The sequence below is a fragment of the Aulostomus chinensis genome, chromosome 9 (assembly GCF_037954235.1).
Source record: "Aulostomus chinensis isolate RoL2024-O1b breed Wild chromosome 9, RoL_Achi_v1.0, whole genome shotgun sequence".
NCBI classification, from domain to species: Eukaryota; Metazoa; Chordata; class Actinopteri; order Syngnathiformes; family Aulostomidae; genus Aulostomus; species Aulostomus chinensis.
The window spans coordinates 10,607,562-10,635,442 of record NC_141328.1 but is presented as its reverse complement, the minus strand read 5'-3'; the positions used below and the strand labels follow the sequence as shown (position 1 = coordinate 10,635,442).

Below are 27,881 nucleotides of genomic sequence, written 5' to 3'. Positions count from 1 at the left end.
GTCTGATTGATGTTGCTGGGCGGAGGGAAAGTGCAGCTGATCCAGGTGATAATTATCGTCCCGCTCCTGTTCAAAGTGTGAACGGCGCTCTCAACCTGCTACAACCACCCTCAGGCATCTCACTTCTACGCCGCGGCGATTGAAGAGCTGTGAGTAACGCTAATTTTAAGTAGTTTCGTCAGCATCTGTTCAGTTGTAAGTGCTCAAAGGAATGTCATACAAATGTTGCCAGTACTCATTGTTAGACAGGTGTTTTGGCATTAAGCTTTTTTGTTGTTTTTGCATACTTCGAATTTACACCGCCCTGTATGAGAGCGAACGGTAGGTTTTCTCTGGTGACATGCAAGGTGAACTTATGTCTGTATTACCTCGATTTTTGGTAATTTTCTACAGTTTTGTAAGTGTGTTGGTTACATTCGGTACTGTAGGGTATTTGTATAGGTCTGGAGACACTTTCCCTCCCTTTTAAAATATATTATTTCTTCAGCAGTCCTACATTTTTTTCCAAGAAAGCTGTCTTCCGTACATAGCTGTTCACCTCCTAAATGATCACATAAAAAGGGGTAAACAAGAATTAAGCAAACCAAACTGCACCAATAGATTTCTGAAATACACTTAGAAATGTGATGAAGGTTGCTCAGTATTTATGAGTTGTGGTCATATTTGCTTTATTTGGATGCAGGTCAGTGCTATATACTAACTTAAAATGTTATCAAGTTTTATGTTGTAAACCACACATTAAAAATAGAAGCACTGTGCACCTATTGCACAAGTAGTAGGGTAGTAGAGGCTGCCTCCAAATTCAAAGGCCTTGTTCAGACTGCAAGCAGAGGTTATTGGTGTATCCAGATTGAACAAACATAAAAACCACATGACATTTGATTTTTGCAGGTCTAATCTAAAATCTGGAGGTGATTTGAATAAGATTTCTACATATGTGTTGCTTAAATGTCTTGGTCATCCCTTGTAATGCACATGTCCATGGAAATGTGCCGCCTAAAGTTTGTATTGTAGATAGATTGGTGATTTCTTGACACTTCATATCTGACAACATTTCATAACGGTGTGGACAAAAAAAGACCAATTTGAAATGAAGCTGTTTTGCATGCAGTCTAAATGAAAGCCAGAGTTTTGCTGTTTTTCTGAGTGATTCATCTTTCTGTGATGCAGGCAGGGTGAGGCCAATGTTAATTTTCAAAAATGTGATGATAGTGTAATTTTTAGTGTGCAAGTGAGATATAACACAAACACACTGCCTCTTAATTTGGCACCACATTGTATTCAATGACAATACTGCTGCTTGATGAAAATAAATATACATCCATCTTTTTTAACTCAACTGTGTTGGCATGGAAAGTTTTTAAATATTAGGACTAGACTCACAAAGCTGGATGTCCCTCCATTTTACTGTGCCATCACAGGAGACATGCCTGGCTCAATCAACCATCTGCCATGGTACAAAATTGCCCTGGTTTGTATTTCTCAAAGCTAATCAGAATAGTTCTGGGACTTGCTAAGCCTAGGATACAGCAATTGTGCTCTTGAAAAATAATGTTGGGGGTGATCTTTAACTGCTAAGGCAACTTGTTTACAATGTATATACCTATAATACATGTTTACGCTGTATATGAATGTATAAACCAAATCCTTAAAATTTGTTAGTTTGGTGTATAGGTTTTTGCTTGTTTGGAGTTGTTTCACATAGAGAGGGTTACTTTTAAAGAGGCAAAACATTGAAAGTAGATGGGGTGGCGAGTTAAATAACTATGAGCTGCAAAGGTGCAATGGACAACATTTACACAAGGTGTCGTCTAACTCTTGCTGCACTGGTTAACCCAACTGGTTGCCAGATTGTATGGTGATAATAAGACAGACGGCATGTAAAGCAAGCAATCTTTCTGATGTTGTCACACATGAACAAGAACAACATGTCAGAGGCTAAAGTTGGTAAATTGTGCAGCTGCTATTGTTAGTTAGCTTACCTGTCCAGCAGAAAAGCGGCAACTTCGGCATGGCTTTTCAGCACCTTTTTGGTCTTTCAGCTTCAACCACCTTACAAATGCTGACCCAATATTGGCATTCATCTTGCCTCTTTTTATTGATTCAAAAGTATTTGAAATGGATAATGGCATAAACTCTTGAATTTCTTAGCCATTACTCCAGTTAATATAACACCTGGCAACTCCTGAGGTTCATGTTGTTACATAGATAATGCATGATGTCAACACGATCATGTAGTTTTCTCAGATCCTTAATGGTTTGTCAATGGTTTTCAAAAACGTTCTGTGGATTTCTTTTATTTTTTTTTGGATTATTTGTTTTCTTAAAATGGTTGTTTCTTGTACCGTTAACCAATATTGTTCGGTCAGCTAGACTATATATAAGCCTCATCTGGCCTCACTCTCATATGCAAATTTCTGGTTTGTGTTGATGTTCAGTATTTTGTCACTGATTTATGTCTATGGGGTGGACACCACTAGAAACACCTCATTGTAAATCAGACTGTACCTGACCTCCTACCCAACAAGCTGTGTTCAGGAGAGGTCACTGCCCCACAGGCCTGCACAGGTTAGATTATGTGAGACATAAAGAAATGGCCAGATATATTCAGTAGGGTTTCTAATATATAATACCAAGTTAGACTATATCCTTCATAAAACAAATACAGTTATGTAGGTTTGTTTTGGATGTAACTTGTTGTAACCTAGAGGATGTACTGCTGTCTTTTTATTTTCTGTGTACTGTCGAATAATTAAAAAAAGGGTACCATTATGGGGACACAGAAAATGACCTCCCTTTTTCTTTAACTAGCTGTCACCCAAGATGAACAGCAGTGGACCAGCATATCCCCTGGCTTCCTTGTATGTTGGGGACCTACATCCAGATGTTACAGAGGCCATGCTGTACCAGAAATTTTCTCCTGCTGGGCCCATCATGTCCATCCGTGTGTGCCGTGACATCATCACACGCAGATCTCTGGGATATGCCTACATAAACTTCCAGCAACCAGCTGATGGTAAAATACTTTTGCCTAATCTGCTTAGATTGGAACCATTTTTTTAAACTTTAACTTGCAACTTTCTGTTTGTACCGAACAGTGAGTTTACACTGTTTGTATGAAGAAGTCACTGTGCAGTCTGATCAAATTTAAAGTGAAAAATAAATATTTATTAGAAAACATTCAATCAGGTATTGTTTTTGTATTTACCTGTACTGAACTGGCATTGTTATACTGTGTGTGTCTCTCTCTCACTCTTGTGTGTGTGTGTGTGTGTGTGTGTGTGTGTGTGTGTCTAGTAGAAAATGGCTAACAACAAGGAGTGAAAACAGTAATATTCTTTTTCAATTCTATTAATTTTGGGACATTTTTTTTCATCAATTTTGTTTTAGCGGAGTGTGCTCTTGACACAATGAACTACGATGTCATCAAAGGTCGTCCTATCCGAATAATGTGGTCTCAACGTGATCCGGGCCTCAGGAAATCTGGCGTGGGTAACATCTTCATCAAGAACATGGACGAGTCTATTGACAATAAAGCGCTCTATGATACCTTCTCCGCCTTCGGGAATATATTGTCCTGCAAGGTAAATGTATCCTCTTGACTACTAGTCTGTTATCTGTTTGTTCATTGTGGGTTTATTGAACTAATTGTCCTATGCCAGTGTTTGGTATAACCCTCATCTGTTCAAGCAATGTCACCATACAAATTGTCTGCAAGGACTGAACTGGAAATTTTGTCTTTTAATTGGTGTGTATATATAAACTTTGTGTATACTTGCATATCCAATGTATGCAGAATTAATCCTCATGCATCATCCCCCAGCCCCTCCACATGACAACCTAGGAATATTTAAAGGGAAACACCAAATTTTGTTTAAGTTGCCTGTTTGCCATCCTCCCCAGAGACAAAGGAAGAACGTGGATACCTCTCTCTCCAAGTGTTTCAGGATGCTGAGACTGGCTGAACACGAGTTAGCTTGGGGAATGGCAGTAGATGGTTGAAATAGCAAACATCCGTCAAGTTATTTAATACACTGTTCTGCAAAAGGGCTTTGCTTGCATTTACATGTGTATGGTTGTGTTTAGGGATAGGTATTTTAAATAAACACTTTGATTAATTCATTGTCATTAAAAATGAATAATTGTATTGAATAGATGTAATTTTTAAATGGTAGAAAATGCTAAAGCAAATGCCATGAGTTTGACAAAATCCCTGATGATCAATCATGACTTTATCATGCCAATCCCTGGTTGAGTCTACTTCAAATAGTAAGGGTTCAGTGATTTTTATGCATACCCTCAAAAACTCCAAAGTAACTTACTTGCCAAGAGTATTGATGACTAGATCAGTGAAGGCTACAACTAAATAGGGGGCTTTGTAGGAAAGGAGGAGGGTGATTACTTTTGGTCGTATTATGATACTGAACCTTATCTATTGAATTTTTTTTTTTTTAACAGAAGAATGTCAACACTTAACTCACATTGATTTATTGCACTAAGTAGCAGTCAGCTTGTCTGTTCGGGTCTCAGCTCACTAATGGAACCTCAGAGGAGGGAGGCATCTATTTTCTTGCCTGTCTCTGAGGACGATGACAAAATAGAACATTTCCCAAAACATGCCACACTCCTATACCTGAAATACAAGGATCTTTTTGCTGCAAACATGCTGATATCTAAAGCTTTTATCATTGTAGGTTGTTTGCGATGAGAAAGGATCCAAGGGCTATGGCTTTGTTCACTTTGAGACTCAGGAGGCTGCAAATCGTGCTATTGAAACCATGAATGGGATGCTGCTGAATGATAGAAAAGTGTAAGTAAACCATCATAAATTGACCCATTACATCTTCCTGTTGTCAGTATGAAGTAATTTACAACTTTAAATTGAGGTTACTGGATATAGGCACAATGTCAACAGTAGTAACTGTTGATGACTTGGAGGACATCAGACATTTGGCAGATGACTTTCCTGTGTGTTTTACTTAGTCTCTGGACAGGTAAGTGGTTGTAATCTGGTATTTCCTGGGAGGGAAATATCAGGTCTCCCTCCATAAGTCAGAGAATTGGTAGGATCTGTGTCCGGGTTTGTCGTCTTTGTGTTAAGGACTGCACAGTCAACAACTAATGCACTTTGGAAAGCAACTGCATTTCTAAGGTACAGTTCCTATTCATATTTATTGAACAGGACTCAAAATTTTTCCCTTTTTCAATTTTGTGATCTTTGTAAACAAAATTTGAATATTTTACTTTCTTTCCCTTTTTTAAAAAAATTTAAAAAACTTACATTAAAAATGTGTTGTATCGCGTTTGAATTGGTTAAATGAAGTAATGAAAATATAGACAGACAGAGGCTATATGAGGATGCAGCGTGGTTGAACTAAAAGACAAAGTTTCTACATGTGGATGATGAAGTTTTCAAAAACTTCTCTTTTTCCTCTTCTAAAAGTTTATTCCTTGGTGGTCATTTTGTTTATGTCTGCAGTTTTGTTGGCCACTTTAAATCCAGGAAAGATCGAGAGTCGGAGTTTGGTACCAAAGCTTTAAAATTTACAAATGTCTACATTAAAAACTTTGGTGAAGACTACACTGATGACAAACTCAAAGAACTCTTTTCTGCTTTTGGTAAGAACTAAATCTGACCTTTTTTGTTGGTCTGACTGATTATCACAATTGACAAATGGCTTTGCACATCTCCTAGATACCTATCTGCTGTGCTCCCATTCTTAGGTAAGACCCTCAGTGTGCGAGTGATGAAGGATGAGAGGGGCCGTTCACGTGGTTTTGGCTTTGTAAACTATGCTAACCACGAAGATGCTCAAAAGGTAGTGTAATTTTCCTTTTAGGAAATTCCAAATTGGATAAACTACCTAGAATTGTCATATTGTGTGACTTGTAACTTTTCCTGTCAGGTTATTGTTCATGTTTCTTAACCATTATTTTACCAGGCAGTTGATGAAATGAATGGAAAGGAAATCAATGGGAAGCTCATCTATGTTGGGCGAGCTCAGAAGCGGCTGGAGCGCCAGGGAGAGCTTAAGCGCAAGTTTGACCAGATCAAACAGGACCGCATCCAGCGCTACCAGGTGCTGCTGCATTGGTGGGCTATGGGTGTTATCATGCTATTTAGAGATGACTGTGAAGCATGTTCCTTTATTGTGTGTGTGTGTGTCTATATATAATATATATTAGGGCCCGACCGATATGATTTTTTGATGCCGATTATTGGAGGAAAAAAAATCCGATAACCGATTAATCGGCCGATTTTTTTTTTTTTTAAATTGAATTTTAAAATTGTGTTTTTTTATATATATATATATATATATATATATATATATATATATATATATATATATATATATATATATATATATATATATATATATATATATATATATATATATAAATAAATAAAAATTAGGTGTTCTTCTGGTTTGTAAAAAGTTGAGCACATGTTTTAGAAAATAAAATAGGAACCAAACAATTGTCTATACTGAATAATCATCTAAGCAGCTTCTGCCTCTTAAAGGTGTTTTCATTAAAGCATTTTCCTCTGGCTCTGCAGATTGTTGAGATTTGCCAGTGGATGCAAAGAAGTAAATGTTGGCATTGTTTCATGGGACTCAAAAACCCACTAGTGGCCATAGAATGTGGGGATTTATCTGAATATTTTATATTAACGTAGAACCAATGAAAAACTTATTGTAAGGCTGGGCTCTCTATTATACTGTAATGGAATCATGAAACTAACGGTGTGGCTTTAAATTTCATGAATCATTGTATTCAACCAGAATACAATGTTGGAAGTAACACATAGCCATAACAGATTAATGGAGGAGAGGTTGTGTGCTTGTTGATGGCATAATTTTTGGAAGCATTAACAGAGCAGGTTGCCTCAAGATGCCTGTAAAGTCTCACCTCTGAAGAACAGTTAATAGTCTTTTGATTACTGTTTGGTAACTTTGGTAATTCTCACAATATTCTCAATTGAGCATAATAGTTGAGAATGAAAATGCACCAGCTGCCAGTATGGTTCACTAGCAAGTAGTACGTCTTTACTTTTGCAAGTTTTAGCCATGTCTCCACAGACCAGGAAGCTTGGCTCATCACTCAAATTTACCCCTAGTTTTATGATTGATGTCCACTTGAATACATGCAGAGTGATGGTTGTTGTCAAGCAACACACTTCTAACTGTAGTGCAATCAACTTCTCCCCTTAAACAAGCTACAGAAGATATAATGTAAACTAAACCAATAGATTAAAAAAATGTGTATATAGAGAAATAAATGAACTGTAGAAAAGTATGCAGAACATAGTAACATTCCTGAACCTGAATTTAACAGTACCAACAAAAACACCTCAACCATCTCTCATTATATCCGACCTAATATTCATACCCAATACTTTGAGAAACCACATTGGTTTAAAATGTTTGTCTATTTGATGCATGCTGTGCAGAGAGCTCCTCCATTAGCTCCAACAGGACTAGCCTGACAGAGTAAACCCTCTCCTTGAGCTGATGACTACGGATTTCAGTTTGTTTGTTCGACCAGGTGACTTTTTTTTTTTTTTTTAATCCATCCATCCATTTTCTTCCACTTATCCTGTTAGGGGTTGCGGGGGGCTGGAGCCTATCCCAGCAGCTTTCAGGCGAGAGGCGGGTTCACCCTGGATGGGTCACCAGTCCATCGCAGGGCCAACATATACAGACAGACAACCATTCACACTCACAGCCACGCCTAAGGTCAATTTAGAGTATCAGTCAGCCTCATCCCCATTTGCATGTCTTTGGACTGTGGGAGGAATCCAGAGTAACGTGAGAGAACCCATGCAGGCACAGGGAGAACATTGAAAAACTCCACACAGAGACCCCGTGCCCAAGCTGGGGCTCAAACCCAGAACCTTCTTTCTGTGAGGCAACAGTGCTAATCACTGCACCACTGTGCCACCCTTTCTTGAATTCCTTCACACAATAACTCCAGCCAAAGACCCAGGAGTCCTACTATTGGAGACTCTATGTTGGACTTAAGCCTACATACGGACAATGATTGAAACACTTCCAGGGTTGTGATTGAGTGGAATGGGCTCCCTTATTTGAACTTTTTTTTGTTTTTTTGTTGGAAGTCTATGCAAGTCATAGATTGTCAGCAATAAACACAATGTTTAAGAATAAGGATCCCCACAAGTGCACTTGATTTCAGAGTACTCTAGGCTGAAGGTTGACAATTGATTGTTGTTGTAGCATTATTGGGTATGAAGCTGCATTTCTTACACTCAGATAAAGAGTGGTTGAGATGTCAACTGATAACCATCTTGCATTGAGTTGGATCAGATGGCTGGAGGGGCCTTTTCATAGACCTAGCAATCAGAATCAGAAATCCTTTAATCCAGGTGTGTCCAAACTGGTCCAGTAAGGGCCGGTGTGGCTGCAGGTTTTCATTCCAACCAAGCAAAAGCAACACCTGATCCAATAAATGAGCTGTGTGGACACAGCTTAGTTGATTTAAGTAGAATCAGGTGTTGCTTTTGCTTGGGTGGAATGAAAACCTGCCGCCACACCGGCCCTTACTGGACCAGTTTGGACACCCCTGCTTTAATCCCTTGCGGGAAATTGTTGGATTGCAGTGCTCAGCAGGAGTGACTTCAACAGGCTGCATGCGAATCAACGCATCCGCACACTAATGGCAAGCCCAATGGGTAGTGTGGGTGAACAGAGAACATCTAGAGAAGGTTCCCTGTCAGGACTTCTTCAACTGTCATCTCCAGCAGCGCTTTTGTGGCATCCCTGTTGAGGTTGGGGGCATTTAACCAGACTGGTCAATGTTCAAAGCTTCCATTGCTGAAGCTGTGGCTCAGAGCTTTAACTGTATCCGGTAGGATGCCCATCTGGTGTACATGTGTTTTTTTTGGATTTGGACAAGGCTAAGACTAAGTTCCTTGGGAAATACTGATGCTTCTTTGGGTGCCATCCAGTCTATGTATGTGTTGAGTTTTATGTATCACTAATTCAGTCATATATGATTCCTCAACTAGGGCCAAATGTGAAGCTGTTGGGATGAGGATCAGCCCTTCTAAATCTGAGGCCATTCTTTTTGCAGGAAAAAGGTGCATCGTCAATTTCAGGGAAGGGAATGAGTCCTTATCCCAAATTGAGGAGAGCAGTATTTTTGGGTCCTGTTCTTGAGTTAGGGGAAAATGGCATGAGATGGACCAGAGTATTGGAGAAATGGAAGTGGTTTTGCCTTTGCTGGAGTGTGCCATTGTGGCAAAAAGAGAGCTGAGCCAAAGTGCAGAGCAAAAAATACAGAAGTTTGGGGTTCCCTGCTGGAATTGGTACTCCTATGAACCGATTTCAGATGAGTTTGAAGATGGATGAATGGACTGCCGCACATTTGCTTTTAGGATTCTAAAGTACCACTATGGATGCTAATAATAATAATAATAAGGATTATCTTTATTTATATGGCCCCTTTTCATAAATAAAATGCAGCTCAAAGTGTTTAACATGCAATAGTGCAAAAAAGAAAATATTCATGCAATGCTATTCACAAGTTAAAAAAAATTTAAACCTGGTTTAAAAAAAAAAAATCCTGATCAAGCACCTAGTCACTCTATTTGACATTCATGCTCAGTATGAAGAAAGTGAAAGTCCAAATGGGGTTACAGTCATGACCTACATCAAATTTCAAAAAAATTACTTGAGCCTGTGCAGGTAGAAAGAAGAGGACCTGGAATACAAAGTTTTGTATGAATCTAAAATTACAAAAAGCAGTGGTTATAAGAAACATTTTCCCAAAGTCTTGGAGGAAAATGGTGGCAGCATTGTTTATTGAATTTGTGTTTAACTTTTAACACCTCACTTAGTAACTTTAAAATTTCTTTTATATGGTTGGAGTTGAGAAGAGAAGCTGTTATGGTGATCGGTTTGAACGATAAACAGAAGCATTGAAACTTTGTCTGATTTCAGGGGGTGAATCTTTATGTGAAGAACTTGGACGACAGCATTGATGATGAAAGGCTCAGAAAGGAGTTTGCCCCTTATGGCACCATCACAAGTGCCAAGGTATTGCAATGACATGATGAGCTGTTAACAGCCCTTTGAAATCCCCTTTTGTGTGCAAGAAAACTGATGAGACATGTTTGACTTGAAATCCCATTTGCATGCTCCAATCAGACCTCTGTGACCCCTGCGGAGCTTTTTCGCATTGTGACATTTTTCTGAATCTGCGCACGTAGCTGCGAGCCCTCTGTTGAGCCCTCTGTGATTCCTACAGGTGGCCTGTGCATCTTTGAGTGCTCAGTTTCTGCAGAAGCATATATTTGGCTTAAGGCTGCATTCAGACCAAATGAGGCGCTCTTGACAAGATGCAGATTTTCTCATTTATTTGAATAATGGTGTGTTTGAACTGTGGTGCTGGAGGTCAAATCGGCAGTTGAGAGAGACTGATGATGGTTGTAGTCTATGATGCAAAACAGTGATAGTTGTAACTTTTTGGGGGTTTGTGGCTATTTAACCCCTAACCCATTATATGGAGATCTAGGAGAAACTGTGCCTTTATGGCAGTTGGTGAATTGTTGGTGAATAGTTCACAACATGTGTCATACATATGGGCCATTTAGTGACACAAACACCACTACACAACTTTAGCGGCATCTGAGTTTGGTCTAAAACCAGTCAGCCATGTTGCAATACCTGTCACATATGTTGAATTTTTACATATCTGGGGCCTCTTTTAGGTCATGACAGATGGTTCCCAAAGCAAAGGCTTTGGCTTTGTCTGTTTTTCTTCGCCTGAGGAAGCAACAAAGGCCGTTACTGAAATGAATGGAAGAATTATTGCAACCAAGCCGTTGTATGTGGCTCTTGCTCAGCGAAGAGAAGAGCGTAAAGCCATCCTCACCAACAAGTACATGCAGAGACTCGCCACATTAAGGAGCATGACAAGTCCTGTCATTGACTCATACCAGCAGGCTGGATACTACATGACGGTGCAACAGGTATGAAATACCTTTTTAAAAGGTTTGTTTAAGTTTTGTTTAATAAATAGTTCCTAAAACGGGATGAAAATAGTAATTTATTTAATTGATGGGTGCAGTGCATCAAGTGTGGTAATGTACAATTATTTCAATGAAGAATTTACTTTTTTGAAAATTTGAACTTTAAACAAAAATTGGAATTAAAATATGATTCTTAGAAAAAAAACACTATGATAATGTGCAGTGGATATATTTCACTGGACCTTGGTCTTTTCTGTGTTCTACTAAACCTGCACGAAATGGAATTTACTTGTAGTACACAATTCAACACTCCTCAACTGTCCTGTTTGGCTAACAATAAGACAACCCTCAAAAATGCAGTGTTATTCTAAAGATATGTCCTATAGATGAACCAAATATTTATCTAGCAGCCTCCCACTCGCTCCTTCTACAATCACAATGCTGTCAGCAACGTGAGGTCTGTGCCTCGCTGGACAGGACAACCACCCAGACCACAGGGTGAGTGGAGATTTTGATGTTTGTGACCACGTAGATTTGTACAGACTGTAAATGTGGAGTATGTATACATGTTGTTCATGTTTTTAGGCCCATATTCCACCCAGTATGTTGGCAGCTCTGTTCCTCGACGAGGCGCTCCAATTGCTACAGTTAGACAGGCTTCCACTCAGGCACCGCGTATCATAAGTTCAGCACAAAAGACAAGTAAGTACCAGAATCCGCACTGAAGATGGGACACTGTCTGAAATGCATCTGATAACAAGATGACAGGATGACAAGTTCGTATCACATGTGATGCCTTTATTTAGACAACATTGGGACTCAGACTGTAGGAGGTCGAACTGACATGCCTGGCATGATCAGAAGTGGCCAGTACAAGTATTCATCTGCAGTGAGGAACCCACTGCAGGTCTTCCCTGTACCTGCACCCATGACAAGATTACAGGTACTGTCGTCTGATTTCAAGGTGGGTTTCATGGTTGTATCGTTGTGCCTTTTGTTCAGTTCAGTACAGTCCGGGGATCAAGAGTCATCAACCTGATGAATGTTGTCAGTCTTTGAGAGATTTTAGTTGGAACTTTCACTGTACAAGAGCCTAAGGTCTAGTCTAACACACCTCAAAGATGGCTGCTTTGCCATTTCTATTCATTGTCAATCATGACTGAAAACATATTGTAAGTCCTATCAAAGAAATTGCAACAGTATCCTGATGCAGTTAAAATGATCAAACTTGATCAAACAGACAGTTGTTTTTTCAATAATGCTTGATGATGTAAAAGAATTCAAATCAAATGATCAAAGATCTAAATCTCTGCTTCTAAACTGAGTGTTTGAGTTCTCTTGGCCTAATTTCAAAATTTGGATGTATGTAGTTCATATTTGTAGTAATCATTTTCTGCAAACTAACATGCTAGCATAAAAGGCCAATTTATCAAGACCTGACTGTTTATATTGCAAGAGCAACACATAATAGCTGCTATAGGGTGGCATCCCATTTATATTCATCAGCGCTGGTGAAAGCTGTTGGCAAGAGGCAGTATGTCTTCAGGTTGTTTGTCTGTCTCTTTGTCCTATTTTTGTTAACTAGACCCCTTGAAGGAATTTCTTCAAATTTGGCTCAAATAGTCACTGGGACTCCAGGATAAACTGAAAGATTTTGCAAGTCAAAAGTTACTGTCAACTCACAGTGATTTCTTATAGGATTTCCTCAAATATTGTACAAATGTAGAACTAAAGCATGACTTGGGGAAAAATGGTAAGTTCAAAGTGACACACAAATTGCAGAGCCATGCAACTGTAGTGTGGCCAACTTGTCTTTCCTCAAGACTTTTACAGGAAAAAGTCAAAAATATGAAGCTAGTGTGGTAGTATGGATGGCCCTTCCATATTGCATTTGTTGTATGTTGCAGGGATCCCTTAAACATTTGACTTGATGTGTTAATATTCAAATTAGTGTAGTCGGTTAAGTGCCTGTCAGGATGTTTTCATGATGTATATGTACACTTGATTTGATGCCACAATAAATCTTCGTTTACGAACTGATGGTAAATCTGTCTAAGTGTAAAAGGAAAACATCAAGTGATGATTGGAAACAATTTTTGGTTTGGTTTAACTTATCATTAATTATTAGGTAATTCCACCCCCTGTGATGGAACCATCAGTGCATGTTCAAAGCCAGGAGCCGCTCACCGCCTCCATGCTAGCTGCAGCACCACTCATGGATCAGAAACAACTACTCGGTATGACATCATTCCATTATGGGTTGTTTCCAATTGAGAGAATGAGGAAAAAAGTAATCTTTTTAGTTTGTGTCTTCTGTCTCTGGTGTGATATTTAGGTGAGCGACTTTACCCACTGATTCATGCCCTTCACCCAAACCTGGCTGGAAAAATCACCGGGATGCTGCTGGAAATTGACAACTCAGAGCTGCTACACATGCTGGAGACGCCTGAGTCATTGCAGTCAAAGGCAAAAATAATTTTTCTCCAAGGGCTGTTTTATTACGTTTCGCAACAAATTGGACACCTTCACTGTTTATGCTTTCAGTATTATGAGTATTCTTTTGTCCAAGTAATTTTTGTTCTTTATTGAACTTAACTCATAAAAGTAGTCTATGCGACTTTGAAAAAAATGTACGTGATGTCTTAACACCCCCACTACAACACTGTTTTTTTTTTTCCTCCTTGAGTGCAATGATGGTGCTACTCTGTTAAATTTGGGTAAAAATAAGAATGTGCAAGAAAATTATCTGCTGAAGAAACTCCATTTCCAAGTGTTGGATTGGGATTTTTTTTTTTTGATAGAATATTCAGAGAATTAAATGTATGACATCACATGCAAAATGATAGAAGTCAACTGCTCTCAAAAATGTGTATGAGAAGAGAAACTTGTGGCCCAGGAAGTGGACAAAGGATTTTTTTTCTTAATAAATTTTCGATCAGGACATAATGAATTGTCATTGATTAAAAGATTCAGACGTATTTCTAAACTTGTGGACATTTTTCAAGGAAAACATTTAATTTAGAGATGTGCATTTAACATAGTGTTCAGTATTTGTCATGAGGGAAGTCTGTGTTGTTAGAGTATCCTTTTTAAGTGAGTAAAATAAATTGTTGCTAGATTATTGAACTATCTTTGTCCCCTTTCCTCAGGTTGATGAGGCCATCGCTGTCTTGCAGGCTCATCAGGCAAAGGAACGCTCTCCAAAAAAGTGAAGTACCCCTAGGTCAGCTTCTCTTCCTCCGTTAAGACATTTTTCTGCACGGGAGGGGTCCTTTATGTATCCAGAGTGGGAGGTTACTCAGGTCTTGTAGTTATTGGTCCTTTTTACACCTTCATTTGTCAAATAGACAGACCCCCCATTGTTTAGCTATTGAGTTTTTGATGACCTGCGAGTGAAGACTTTAAACGTTGGGTAAATCCCTCACTCTGAAAGAGTTTTTTTGAAAGTAATTTGCTTTTTTCTTTATAATTTGCTTGATGTTCTAGATATGATTGAGAGTTAAGTTTCATGTACTTGAAATGCTAATGAATCTGACAATAACTGGTCTGCTAAACCCCCCCCCCCCCCCCCCCCCGCTTTTTACTTTTTACAAAGGCCTCTGAAAATATGGTGTATAGCTATGGTTATAGTGATGTCAGCACAAGGGAACAGTGTATATGTGACTTGTCAGTACACCTGTATAGAGTGACGTTTAACAGGGACATTTAAAAAACAATGGCAGACGAAGTGAGTGTCAAGGCACTTGTGCTGCTGGCAGTGTACATTGATGTGCTTCATATTCGCTACATCGATATATGCAGTGATAGATTCAAATGAGCAACAAGTGTCAGTGTGCACAAACACACGGAATCAAAGTAATTTGTGAACTGGTTGTTTCCATTCTTTAGGCAAGTAGGATTTGCTACAAATTATTCCTCTGCCTTGTATGATGACTGAAAAAATGGTCACACCAAGAAATTGATAAAACACACCAGCGGTATCGAATGGTTTATCTTGATAAGTTACATACAAATGTTAATAGTTGACGTGTATTATATTTATTAAAAAGTAGTCGTCCTCATTTCAGACCCCAGATAGCCTTCCTGGTCACTTCAACCCCTGTGCAAAAACCATTTCTGTTCATATTACCTTTGCTGGTGTTCCAAAGAGACAACACAAGTAATCGTGATATTATGACAGTGTAGCCATTAATACTCTTCTGCTTTGCCATTAACGTTATGTATTCCTGCACCTTGTAGGGCGACTTAAATTGTCATGTAGTGGACTAAATAAAATAAACTGAAGTGATCAAATGAAGGAAGTTTATTATGTAGTGTCAGTCAACAGTGCCAAAATGTGAAAAGTTGCAGTTCAAAATAAAAAAAATTGAAAAGCAAAAGGATTTACAGTCCACAAATGAGGCCAGTGGGTCAGACATTTCCAACCATGAGTCCCTATGTGTAATGTGGAACTGTAACGTGGCGGCAGTAGCGAATAATAACTTATCTGGTGGCCAGGAGCAGTCATTTGAGAGACCTGTAGAAGCAAGCCGTTTCCTCATCATGGCGCTGAACATGTTGAGCTCCTGAGTCCACTGCAGTCTCTTTGCTTCCTGTAATACTCTCTCCATGTCCAGCATCTCTGCCCTCAATGCTGTCACACATATAGACATCGTCAAATGTCCCCACCCTGTCCCATTTACACAGATGTTGCTTCACCTCTAACACGGCTCTTATACTACCTCCAAAGGTGTTACTGGTGGCGCATCTCAAACCCCCCACCCTGTGTCTGTGCTGGTTAGAAGAAGTCTATGTAAGAGGGGTTCATATTTATGTTACAACTTCAAAACTAGGGAAGTAAATAATATCCTGAGCTGCAGTTTCTATAAGTATATTGAGTCATTTAACTGTTATTTTTGTGTGTGCAGGTGCTGATGCATTTCAGAGGGAAGAGGCAGCAAAATTCCCAAAAGTAAAATGTTGAAGAAAAAAAAAAAGTTCCATATGGACAATTGAGATTTGTGAGATAAAAGCTGTTTTGTTAATTGTTGTAATATCTTTTGTTAGAATATAAAGTTCACAATACATGCATGAAACCTGCCTTGAGTCTTTTGTAAAACAAACCATAAATGAGCTTAAGATATGTTTTAATTTTGCCTGTGATGATCTGGGATTCTCGTAATTCTGTCCTTTTTGAAGAAGTCATTGGGCGATTTGATGGAGAGCAGAGTCTGAAATAGTGATGACAAATGATTGGTTTCATTTTTCAATTCTTGTAAACAATTATGCATGGTTGTATACAAATTAAGCCCAACGGAATTGATTAGCAGGGGCAGAATCATGCCTCCTGTGGTGTTTTCACATGCCAAATATTGTATAAAGGTGGTATCAGATGCCATGAAGTCACAAGCTAATTCACTATTTTGTATGCCTGTAGGTTTGTGTAACTCATCTGTGTTGGCCATATTTTGGGCTCCTAATGCCGTTAGGATGAGCACAAGTCCAGTGCAAGTCCCAGCTCACACTTTAAATAAGGAATCTAATGAAAGGGCCATCGAGACTAATCACCCAAATTGTGACAGTACATTAAGTGAAATTAGTTCTAAAATATGCATTACAAAAGGGAGAATACACTGCCCCACAACCATTGTGATCTTCCTTCTCTCAACACAAACTTTGATTCAGGAGGGCAAACAAGCCTTTAAGGCAAGCAGACATTTAGTATTTTCCCAACTCAAACTGCTGCATTTGCAAAACTAGTTTTTCAGTAACAAAATTTGAGGAAACTTGACACTCGAACACATTGGGGTCCAATACTTAATGCAACTTAGATTTTTGATGACACAGGCCCTCTTGCGTAGAACATAGCATGAATAAACACTCCAATTAAGTGACAGAATGGTAAATGAATCATCAAATTTGCCAAAGTTTATTGGGAGCCTTCATACAAAAAATGAAATTATGGCTGTAAAAAGTTACAAAGGTTTATTGTTGACATTTCTATACTTTTGGCATTTAAGGCCTATTAACCCAACACATTTGTAACTCAGCTATTTATTTGTTTGAGATCTAAAAGTGTTGATTTAAACAAGCAGATAAGACAGTAATATTTAAAAACATATAGACCAATAGATACCTGCAGCTTACTTCTCAGTGGTAGTTTACAACACAAACCCACAAAAAAGAAAAATTCAAAGTCAACTCAAAACTGCCTAATTTTAAATGGTGAACTTGAGGCAACTTTAATTACACACAGCCAACTAATTTCAATGACATGTCATGAATGCAAACAAATGTATGTACACCGACTTCAACAAGCATGTCTCAGACTATCGACGTGTCGGCATTAGAAGCTGCTTCGCCGTTACTGAATCAGGGAAAAGGTTGTGGTATGTTGGTAAGGGAACGTAGGCAGCTGTTATCATTTTACCTGGAAGAGATTAAAAAAAAAAATCAAACTTCCACATTTTACTTATGCCATTTAGGATCCAACAACAAACGACATGAATATATACCTGCAAACCAGCGTCCATGCAGTGCATTTACAGTCGCCATTGCTGCTGGTATTGAGGGGCACTTCACGTACACATTACCCTGTGAACACAAGAGGCCAAATTTAAAAGGGGTAGAGTGATACAGTACAAGGATGACATTCTGTCATTTCCTTTGGAAAAAAAAGTTTGAAAAATTCATGAGGATACGGTTTACTGAGAGAACCACTGAGTTTCATGTGAGCGAACCAGGTGTTACACTCAATTAACTTATTTCTAGGTATTCAAGCTCATTCCTACACCACTGTACAGTAGTTAATATTTCAAAACCCTCAGAGCAAAATAATTTCTTCAACCTGATGTTTTCCCCTTGGCACTTCTGCAAGTTCAATTTTTAATTGGAACAGTTTAAAATTAAATTTTCAGACCTATTACAGTTTCAACGAATTCAAGTAGGTAGGTAATGGAGGGAAAAAAAAATGAAGTTCCTATTTATCATGATATTCCTAAACACACAGTTCCTGGGCAAACTCTCGACCTGTCACTTGTATATCAAAGTAACTAATAGATACAGCTTCAACGGTTTCAGTTTTACACCGCAATCCATTACTCTTATATTCTCTTACATCTCTTATATTGAAAAACAACACAAGTTAATGCAACTTAATGACTGATGTATGCTCTCTAATTTGTTAAAATGGTATTCAAGGCATTTACGAAATCATAATTTCAGATATTCAAAGGACTTCAATGACCCAGAATGGGGCGGGTTGATGACATCCACCGATCCACTCAGTACAAAAGGGAAACCATTCTTCAGAGTGATGAGTGAACATATCAAAGTATCTTCCGCTTACTTGTGTAGAGTTCTTATCAACATAAATGTGAACAATTCCTCCATGCTTGTTGCACTCCTCAATGACATCATCCTGGATCTCAATGGCCCAGCTGGGATCATTTTCTCTAAAAAACAAAAAATATAAAGTTTTGTCAAATTGGGGTGCTATTTGAATGCCTTGACAAATACTATGACATCATAGATAAGAAATATGTCCTCACGATTGTGGGTTGAAGAGGTTGGACAGCTGAAGGCAGTGTGTAGCCAGTGGCTGTGATGGGAGGTTCAAAGCTTGGCTTGGCGCTGGAGATGGGACTGCTGAAGAAGGAGCAAAAACAAGAATGTGTCAGGAAATGTCAGCAAACTAAAATGTTGTCCCATTGTCACACTCACTGGTTGCAGCAGCCATGTTTCCAAATGGTATGGAGCCGGTCATTTGTAGAGCCTGCTGGGCAGCAGGAGGAATCTTCAGACCCGTCCCTGCACGGAAATGAATGATGGTTTTAAAAGCTCGGCTGAATTAACAAACGGGCATTTAGAGTGCAGGCTTAGAGGTCCACTATACTGCCCACCCATGCAACAGATAATGTATATTACAAGTAATGACACAATGTGCAGGGTGTGTGTGTTTTTGACAGATTCCCAAGTAAGCTTCCAAAAAAATTCAAACTTCAAACCCTTTGTATATTAAACATTCATCTCACTGGGAATGAATCTGTCAACATAGAAATTAAGATGCAGGGTACAACGAACCTTCAGCTAATCGAGCCATAAGCTGCAGACGCCCCGTGGTGCCAAGGTCAATGCCAGTCCTCTCCAGTTCATCATTATCCAGGAATGAGCTGGCTGTCGATGAATCAGAGCGCTCTGTGACATGTCCGACCTTCATTGGACGGCCCGCCAACTCAAAGCCATTCAGCTGCTCCAAGGCCTTTTTAGCACATTCTGCATCGGCAAACTTCAAAAGAAACACTGGTAAGAGTCAAAGTACCAAAGTACTAAAAACCTCAATTGCAGTTGACATTTCAAGTTACCGATATGAAGCCGTATCCTTTGGACCGTCCAGTTTCACTGTCCATCATGAGTTGTATTCCTTCAATCTGAGGAAACATTAATACACAAGATTGTAATAATGCATATTTTGCCTTTTTTCCCCCCAAATTAATAGGAGTATAACTCATCCCAGACCTTTCCAAAAGGCTCGAAGATCCCTCGCAGCATTTCTTCAGTGATGTTGAAGTGTAGTGAGCCTACATACAGCCTCATCGGACCTGAGCTGCCCTTCTGGAGATTATTGGCAGCGGCTGCAGCTCTGTTTTTCTCTGCCTGTGTTAATGTGGACAAAGTTTGCATCAACACAATATGACCACATTTAATACTGAGCAGACACTGCTCCCAGCATTTAGGTATAACTATAAAATTCACTCACCTGAGAAGCCTGGACGATGATGGGCACTCCTAGAAGCCGCTGGCCAGTCAATCCAATCGCCAGTGGTACAGATGACGACTCCACAAATTCTATGTATGCAATTCCTTTAGATCTCCGTGAATTTCTGTCTGAGATCATTCTCACATCTCTCACCTACAGAGAAAAAAGTGATGAGTTCAGAGAGAATGCCAACATTTGATGAATTTGCACATGAAATTGCAAAACGACTGACTTTTCCAACGGCAGAGAAGAAGTCCTCAAGGTCTCGCGCTCTGATTCTGGCAGCAAGCTGCATACAGAAAACTGTGCGGGCATCCCTCTCTTCTGGTGTCAGATTGTCAATTGGTTGCCTAGGAAAACAATTTAAGTCAGTGCCTCTGCAACCATCAGATCAGAGAGCATTTTGAAACTTGAATTTTAGATTTTTGAACAACAGACTTAACTATGAATAATGTTCTTCTCACCTGATGGGACTCTTCTCTTTTTTCACAGGGCTGCGGGTTCTGGAACGTTTCCGGCTACAAAGACAATATTGTTCCCCCATTTACAAAAATACAGCTTTGACACATCAAGTGTTAGATGAAAGAATGAGGTTTCATTTAGAACCTGAACAAACCAGGGCTGCACAGTAAGGAAATACAACTGAGAAAATAACATGACTTACACTAATTTTCACATTGGGAGATTGCAACGATTATTAAAAGGCTAATTTTGTGTAAAATAACCATTTGTTTCCAAAGCAAATGACATTTTTTCTATCCTCATCCATGACAAAAAAAATAAAGTTTTCCTACCCAAGTTAAGTGCAGAATTTTTAAGAGTATAATAGTAAATTGACAAATGTGAAGACCAGAGATAGCAAACAAAGTTGAAAAGGTCACATACACGGGGCTCCTGCGAGCTCTGTACCGCCCAGAACGTTCCTTGCTTCGGGAGCGGCTGCGATGACGGTCTCTGCTGCGGCTTCCCTTTCTTTCTCGACTCTTGCTCCTCTTCTTGCCCTTCTTTCTGTCTTTACTTCTACTTCTGCTCCTTCTCTTCTTTGTGCCTGGGCTCCGGCTCTTGCTTCGACTCCTCCTTTTTCTGGAATGTGTTCAAAAATGACTTATCATGCAAGGTGAACAATTCTAATGTCAAAATAATATACAAAAACAAGGATAACTAGGGCTTTCACATAACCATTTCACTATTTAACCAAGCATGAACATTTTAACTGGACAATGCTAGCAGTAAATCATAAGTTTGCAACATGGTACACACACACACACACACAAACCCAACATAATTTGTTTTTATACAACCATAAATACATTTACATACACACTCTGTGTGGAGATACATATCTATATCTACACACACAAAGTTAGGACACACCTTCTCATTCAATGTTTTGTCTTTATTTTTACTACTGTCTACATCATACATGCATACTGAAGACATCAAATATATTAAGCAAGATATATGGAATTATGTAGCAAAGACAAAAATTGTTCGGTAAATGTTTTATATTTTAGATTGCTTTGTTGACAGCACTGCAAACCCTTGGCCTTCTCTCAGTGAGCTTCTTAATGCAGTCACCTAAAATGGTTTTCTCTTCAGACTTATCTTGTCAGGGTTCATTTGTGGAATTTCTTGCCTTCTTAATGGGGTTGAGACCATCAGTTGTGTTGTGCAGAAGTCACACGGCTGACAGCCCAATTAGAAAACTGTTAGAATTCATATTATGGCAAGAACCAATCAGCTAAGTAAAGAGAAACGACAGTCCATCACTACTTTGAGAACTAGAGGTCAGTCAGTCCAGAAAATTGCAAAAAAACCTCTTAATGTGTCCCAAAGTGCAGTCGCAAAAACCATCAAGCTCTGTAATGAAACTGGCTCACGTGAGGACCGCCCCAGGAAAGGACACCCAAGACTCACCTCTGCAGCTGAGGATAAGTTCATCAATTTAACAGCACTTCAGATTAGAGCCCACAGAGTTCTAGTAGCAGACACTTCTCTAATTCAACTTCAGAGGAGACTGTGTTAATCAGGCCTTTATGGTTGAGTAGCTGCTAAGAAACAGCTACTAAGGAAAAACAACAAGCAGAAGAGATTTGTTTGGGCCAAGAAACACAAAGAATGGACATTGGACCGGTGGAAATCTGTGCTTTGGTCTGATGAGTCCAAATTTGAGATCTTTGGTTCCACCGCTGAGTCTTTGTGGGAAACTGTTGGTCTCTACACGCATGGTTCCCACCGTGAAGCATGGAGGAGCAGGTGTGATGGTGCTTTGCTGGTGACACTGTTGCAAGATTTATTGAAAACTGAAGGCACGCTGAACCAGCATGGATACCACAGTATCCTGCAGCGTCACGCCATCCCATCCAGGTTTGCATTTAGCTGGACCATCATTTATTTTTCAACAGGGCAATGACCCCCAACACACCCCCAGGCTGTTTAAAGGGTTATTTGACCAAGAAGGAGAGTGATGGAGTCCAGATAACCTGGCCTCCACAGTCACTTGACCTAAACCCAATCAAGGTGGTTTGGGATGAGTTGAACCACACAGTCAAGGCAAAAGCATCAGCAAGTGCTCAGCATCTCAGGGAACTCCTTTAAGACTGTTGGAAAACCATTTCAGGTGACTGCCACAGGAAGCTCATCTAAAGATTGCCAAGAGTGTGCAAAGCAGTGATCAATGCAAAGGGTGGCTATTTTGAAGAATCTAAAAGATAAAACCTTCAGTGACAATCTACAAATGTACATAGTCATGAAAATAAAGAAAAACTATTAAATGAGAAAGTGTGTCCAAATGTGTGTGTGTGTGTGTGTGTATGTATGTAGTATATCTTTTCAAAAGATCCAATGCTGCTTTACGAAAATGAAAAACAGTAAGTAAGTTTACACCTCAGTAGGGGGAGAGAGCCCAAGTGGATCCCTGTGTAGGAGACAATCTCCCTGCTGTAACTACAAATACATACAGGCTGGATTACTGCAATTCCCTCCTATCAGGCTGCACCAGTAGGTCCCTAAAGACTCTCCAGCTGGTCCAAAATGCTGCTGCCCACGTGGTGACTAGAACTGGTAGAAGAGACCATGTCTCTCCTGTACTGGCTTCTCTGCATTGGCTCCCTATCAAATTCAGAGTAGAATTCAAAATTCTCCTTCTAACATACAAAGTCCTCAACAATCAGGCTCCTTCATATCTGACAGAGCTCATAGTCCCCTATTATCCTGCTAGAACCCTTCGCTCCCAGGATGCAGGGTTACTGGAGGTTCCTAGAGTTTCTAAAAGTAGAATGGGAGCCAGAGCCTTCAGCTATCAAGCTCCCCTCCTGTGGAACCGTCTCCCAGTTTCAGTCTGGGATGCAGACACCCTCTCTACCTTTAAGAGCAGACTTAAGACCTTCCTTTTTCATCAGGCTTATAGTTAGGGCTGCTTAGGCTGGCCCTTAGTTATGCTGCTATAGGCTTAGACTGCTGGGGGTTTTCCCATGGTGCACTGGGCTTCTCTCTCCTCCTCTCTTCCCTCTCTGTCCTCTTGTATGTGTAATACATAAATCATACTCATATGTATTACTAACTCATCTTCTTCTCCGGAGCCTTCAGGCTCCCCTCATCCCAGATCCCGGGTGCTGCTGGAGGAGGCTACAGACCTGAAGAGGCTCAAGCTGCCAGCCGTAGCTCCACTTGCTCACGTCTCTGTCTGTCCATCAGTCTCTTCTATTTCTCTTTATCTCTGTCCCTCTCTTTCCTTCTGTATATCTGTCTTGCTCCATTATCCGTTTTTGTCTCTGCCCTGCTCTCCTGCTCTCTTTCCCCCCAACCGGTCAAAGCAGAAGGCCGTCCCCCATTGAGCCTGGATCTGCTCGATGATCCTGCCTGTTAAAAGGAAGGTTTTCGTGGCCACTGTTGCAGGATGTGCTTGCTGATGGAGAATTGTTGGGTGTAAATTCATTGAAGAAGTGTGGTACTGGAGCTGCTCTACCTGTGAAGTGTCATGTGATAACGTTTGTTGTGATTTGGCACAGTATAAATAAAATTGACTTGACATACCATTGTAAAGTCGTTATCTGTCAGGAATTAACAGATTTCCACAGAACTTAAGGACAGCATGTTGACACAATGCGATCTCTAAATAAATACATTGAAACACAATATGTGCTATAAGATAACTCCGGTGGGACTGGTTGCCACCTTCAGTGGTCACTGTACATGAAGATTCAGTGTGTGTTTTTGTTGTTTTTTTTCCATCTGTGCATCCATTAGAAGGACTTCGTAGCAGGTAATTCACTGTTATGCTTTCGAAGTTGTCACTTCATGATTCCCATCACAGGTTACAGAAGTGGTGAGGGTTTAAAGTAGATCTGTTTGCAGCAGCTGCAGCAGTGTTTCATGATGTGCGTGAATCCCCGTGTTTATCTTGCTACTCATGCTGTCATTCGCACATGAAATAAAACCTCTCATATGGAAAAAAAAAATTTTCCTTATGGATCATACACTCATCAAAAGCTTTTTTTATTCTGGCAGTTAACAAGAAGAACTGGTAGCGCCAGTTAATGTAAATGGTTAAAATGGCCACCCCAAAGGATAATGTGTGAAAAACTTACTTCTTGTTCTGGTCGTCATGGCCATTTGCATGAGAAGACTTGAGCTCATCCTAAGCAAGGTCGATAGAAGAACATCATGAGGACGTAGATGAAACATTTCAAGTCGTCATGGTAAGGGGGGTTGGGTGGGACAAGAGAAAAATGCAAAATATATTCAATTAATAATAATACTTCAAACTTTCTACTGTCATGTCTGGACAGTGTCCTTCCATCACCCCAATAGCTTCCCCTCTTTTTTAACAAGGCTGCACAATACTTAATGCAACAAAGCAAAGTTATGGGAGGGTGTCCAACATATTAGCTGAGTTCAGGCATTCTCCACCATTCCCCTTCTAACAGGTTGTACCAATGCCACTATTTGTGCCTAATCATGTGACCACGCATGGCCCACAGCCACTAAAAGAGATCCTGTGTGGTTGGTGTCAGTCCAGTGATCTTCACCCATTTTCGTTCTTGGACTGTAAGAGCTCGATGCCACCTCTGTCACACATCTTGCCCTGAAGCAAACAGGGATTCACACTTCTTAGTAATATTGACGCCCAGGAAAATAAAAAAAAATAAAAAAAAGAATAAAAATCCAATAATTCAGCCACGTGTTACACTACCATTATCTTATTCAGCATAATTAAGTCATAAGTTTTTCACTTAAGTAACTACTAAAATGTAACTTACTTTAAAATACAATGATGCTAGATAGTATCTATTTTACAGTCATTCTAGTCAATATCTGGTGTGTAGCATGCAGAAATCAAGATGCTGATACACATTACATTTGACTAAGACAAAGAGGCAGTATTCATATTTACAGGTCAATTTAAATTATCATTGCCTGCAATTTTTCACAACTTCATGACTTGTTTTTTGCAATGATGATGTGCAAATGTAATGTATACATTTTCAAGATTACAGTATCATAACTAAAACTATCAATAACTGTTGGAAATTATAGTGGGTACGCACACAACTTCACGGTAACTGTGTAGCTTTGAGGTAGTAAAACCAATAAAATTAAGATCTAAAATGGGAAAGAACTGCTTTACGATTGACTTGTCTTTCATGTTTCTTTAAAATAATTTTGCAAATGGCTACAGGAAGAATCTTTGCAGCTAAAACAGCTACCTAAATATGCACGCTTTATGTGAATAACAAACTTTGCCAACAATTTATGAACATCTGTGATAATTCACATTTTGTCCAAGCAGTGTTTGTTTGGTACCGAACACAGGGAGTGTTTTTTTTTCAGTGGCTGTGTCAATGGTTGGCAAGAAAGAATAGAAAGTGATGTCAATGCATACCCTCTATACATACATAAACTTCCTCCATGAAGATTCTTCTTAGATGGCATGTCTTGTTGAGATCGCACAGTGAAAGAAATGTCAAAAGCATGGGTCAAATCAATTGAATTCACTCCAGATCCAGAGATAGCGTCAACTAGCAGCTTGTAAATCTGAATACTGCCTCCATTGCTGGACAGGTAAAGATGGGCTTATCGACCATTGGCATTCACCTTGTTGCAACCGAATAGGGATTGGATGTTCTATGTTGAATCTCTTTTAACCCTAAGGTGAACCACAGTACATCAGTATATGCGCAATAACTACCTTCCTTTTTTTCACAGTTCACAGTGGAATCAAAGATGAATTCATGGGAGTAGAGGTGAGATATCATTAGGGAAGTCTATAAAGAGAGATAGATGCGGATTTATTTATAATCTGTATTGCCTTTTATATACTCAATCACACCACACAACAATCAAGTAAACTTTGTCAAAGTAGCAATCATAAAAAAAACGGCTCAAGAGTAAATCACAACAGTGAAATAAATTTCATTTCTCCAACTTTCAACCCACCTTTCTATAAGGAGCCTCCAGCATGGCCTCAACGTCAAAATCATCAGCCATGATGATCCTGAGAAGACAACAATGACATTAGCACGCATAAAAGCGACGGGACACCAGTGATAATGTGCAAGCAGAAATTTGATTTGATAGGGACTTCAATTTTTTTGCCAGGTAGGGGATTAAAAAAAAAATTGTAATTGACCACGTGTTTATCGTGACCCTTCCCGGGTATTACATTCTGATTGTTCACACGATTTTACACAAATTTCCACGTGACCACGTTTAAGTGTGGGGAAAAAAATGACCTACTTTTGCCACTGCATTAAAAAGGTTTTAATTTTAAAAAAGAACAAAGTAAAACTATAATATCCCCATTCCACAACACAAATTGAAATATTTAACCAAACACGGCCATTTTAGATTCAAATTAACCGATTGTCTGTAGCTGCATTAATACAACGTTCTAACAGGAGTAACACGTAATTATAAACGATACAAACAATAGCACGAAGGACAAACATGCGTTGCACTAAACACGAAGCTAACGCTAACTCAGGACGCTACATCACCGTCGTTTCGACGAATGCTAATGTTAGCTCATCCCAAAGGCCCGAATTAATAATTTACAGATAAATTGGTCTCATCGGTATCACCGCCAGCAGCCACATAAAACATAGTAACACGATGAACGATTATTTAAAACCTCATTCCGCCAACTATTTACACAAACCCAAATAACGATTGTGTTAGAAATCAGGCACAACTTTAACAGTTATGTGCCAATATGGCCACCCAGCAGCGTTTCCGCGGCACCAAGCTATCTTACATTGCAAACATTGACGTTACCGTTTGAAAAGATGAAATGGTGAGGCAAAGTAAGTATCACGGTAATGTACTGCTGAAGAGACTTGTCTCGACGTCTCCCCCTCGGCAGATCCCACAAAAGGATGAATAAATTGCGATGTTAAGATTTATGTAAGCCTTTTTCAATGCGAGCAACTATCAAAAACAGGTCGTGGCCCTTCCTCTCGCGTCCTTCTTCTTCCTCGTCTGATTCTCCTTTGAGGTTTAAAAGCAGCTGCAATCCGCCGTAATACATTACTGCCCTCCACTGGAGATACAGGATTTAGCTTTAGGATTTTGATCTCAAATAGTTGCCGGAAGTGAATTCTCAAGGTTGTCTTCCGTTGATAATCGCAATCGAATTGATGTCAATAATGTTAAGTTTTTAAATGATGAATTTGAATGTTCTTTTATATTAAACATGCCAAAAGTGTTTATTTAGTCAAAGGATCAAAACACTACATTTTTTTAGATTAATTCGTGAATTTGAACATGTAAGTTTAATATATACATATTTTATGCAGCATTGTAATTCTTAAACATGAATATTATTATTTTATCCTTTTTGCTCTCACTCCTATATCATTCAATTCGTTCGTTATTTAATAATCCTTGATGTCGGTGTATAAAACATTACATAATGACTTAAAAATGATAATGTATTGTCTTTCTTTTGAAGACATTTTTATTTCCACTTTTTTTTTGTTTTCCTGATGTGAGTTTGATGTGAGTTTGAATGGTGTTACATGTGTTTTCATATTTCCGTCCACTGGGTTGTGTGTGTAGCAATAGGGCCACTAATTCTCTATCCACGAGAGTACGATTGGTTCCGTTTGTTTTAGCTCTGTGTCGCCATCTAGTGACATATATAGAAAAGAC

The 27,881-nt window shown here is 39.3% G+C and overlaps 2 protein-coding genes across 7 annotated transcripts; one reads left to right on the top strand and one right to left on the bottom strand.

Moving 5' to 3' along the window:
• pabpc1l (poly(A) binding protein, cytoplasmic 1-like) lies at positions 1-16,072 on the top strand. 5 transcript variants are annotated; one of them, XM_086213722.1, is made up of 16 exons: positions 1-149; positions 2,812-3,016; positions 3,391-3,584; positions 4,695-4,810; positions 5,480-5,619; positions 5,725-5,819; positions 5,943-6,080; positions 9,963-10,058; positions 10,733-10,993; positions 11,404-11,491; positions 11,579-11,695; positions 11,800-11,936; positions 13,122-13,230; positions 13,329-13,459; positions 14,143-14,216; positions 15,901-16,072. In XM_086213722.1, exons 2-15 carry the CDS (start codon positions 2,824-2,826, stop codon positions 14,203-14,205), a joined length of 1,878 nt encoding a protein of 625 aa, XP_086069848.1. In that variant the 5' UTR covers positions 1-149; positions 2,812-2,823; the 3' UTR covers positions 14,206-14,216; positions 15,901-16,072. The 5 variants fall into 5 exon arrangements, with proteins under 5 accessions (XP_086069848.1, XP_086069846.1, XP_086069847.1 ...); XM_086213720.1 differs by having other exon boundaries at positions 11,800-11,957; XM_086213721.1 differs by having other exon boundaries at positions 11,401-11,491.
• Positions 16,073-16,885: 813 nt separating this feature from the next.
• LOC147255773 (RNA-binding protein 39-like) lies at positions 16,886-27,253 on the bottom strand. 2 transcript variants are annotated; one of them, XM_086213724.1, is made up of 15 exons: positions 27,006-27,253; positions 26,169-26,226; positions 24,320-24,369; positions 20,616-20,813; positions 20,195-20,248; positions 19,963-20,080; positions 19,731-19,883; positions 19,490-19,627; positions 19,336-19,401; positions 19,055-19,259; positions 18,695-18,781; positions 18,523-18,616; positions 18,321-18,426; positions 17,488-17,566; positions 16,886-17,402 (listed from the first exon to the last, which is right to left on the bottom strand). In XM_086213724.1, the coding sequence occupies exons 2-15, from the start codon at positions 26,217-26,219 to the stop codon at positions 17,302-17,304; spliced, it is 1,500 nt and encodes a 499-aa protein (XP_086069850.1). In that variant the 5' UTR covers positions 26,220-26,226; positions 27,006-27,253; the 3' UTR covers positions 16,886-17,301. The 2 variants fall into 2 exon arrangements, with proteins under 2 accessions (XP_086069850.1, XP_086069849.1); XM_086213723.1 differs by having other exon boundaries at positions 18,523-18,619; positions 27,006-27,250.
• Positions 27,254-27,881: the final 628 nt, after the last annotated feature.

What these genes read in the sequence shown, in the direction of transcription:
- pabpc1l (XM_086213718.1), top strand. Translation starts at nt 2,824, where the DNA reads ATGAACAGCAGTGGACCAGCATATCCCCTGGCTTCCTTGTATGTTGGG. An exon ending in AGAACTCTTTTCTGCTTTTG is followed by an intron (nt 5,620 to 5,724) that starts GTAAGAACTAAA and finishes TCCCATTCTTAG; the next exon opens with GTAAGACCCTCAGTGTGCGA. An exon ending in TACTGTCGTCTGATTTCAAG is followed by an intron (nt 11,958 to 13,121) that starts GTGGGTTTCATG and finishes ATTAATTATTAG; the next exon opens with GTAATTCCACCCCCTGTGAT.
- LOC147255773 (XM_086213723.1), bottom strand. Translation starts at nt 26,219, where the DNA reads ATGGCTGATGATTTTGACGTTGAGGCCATGCTGGAGGCTCCTTATAGA. An exon ending in TCTTCGAGCCTTTTGGAAAG is followed by an intron (nt 19,402 to 19,489) that starts GTCTGGGATGAG and finishes ATGTTTCCTCAG; the next exon opens with ATTGAAGGAATACAACTCAT. An exon ending in GCATGGACGCTGGTTTGCAG is followed by an intron (nt 17,403 to 17,487) that starts GTATATATTCAT and finishes AATCTCTTCCAG; the next exon opens with GTAAAATGATAACAGCTGCC.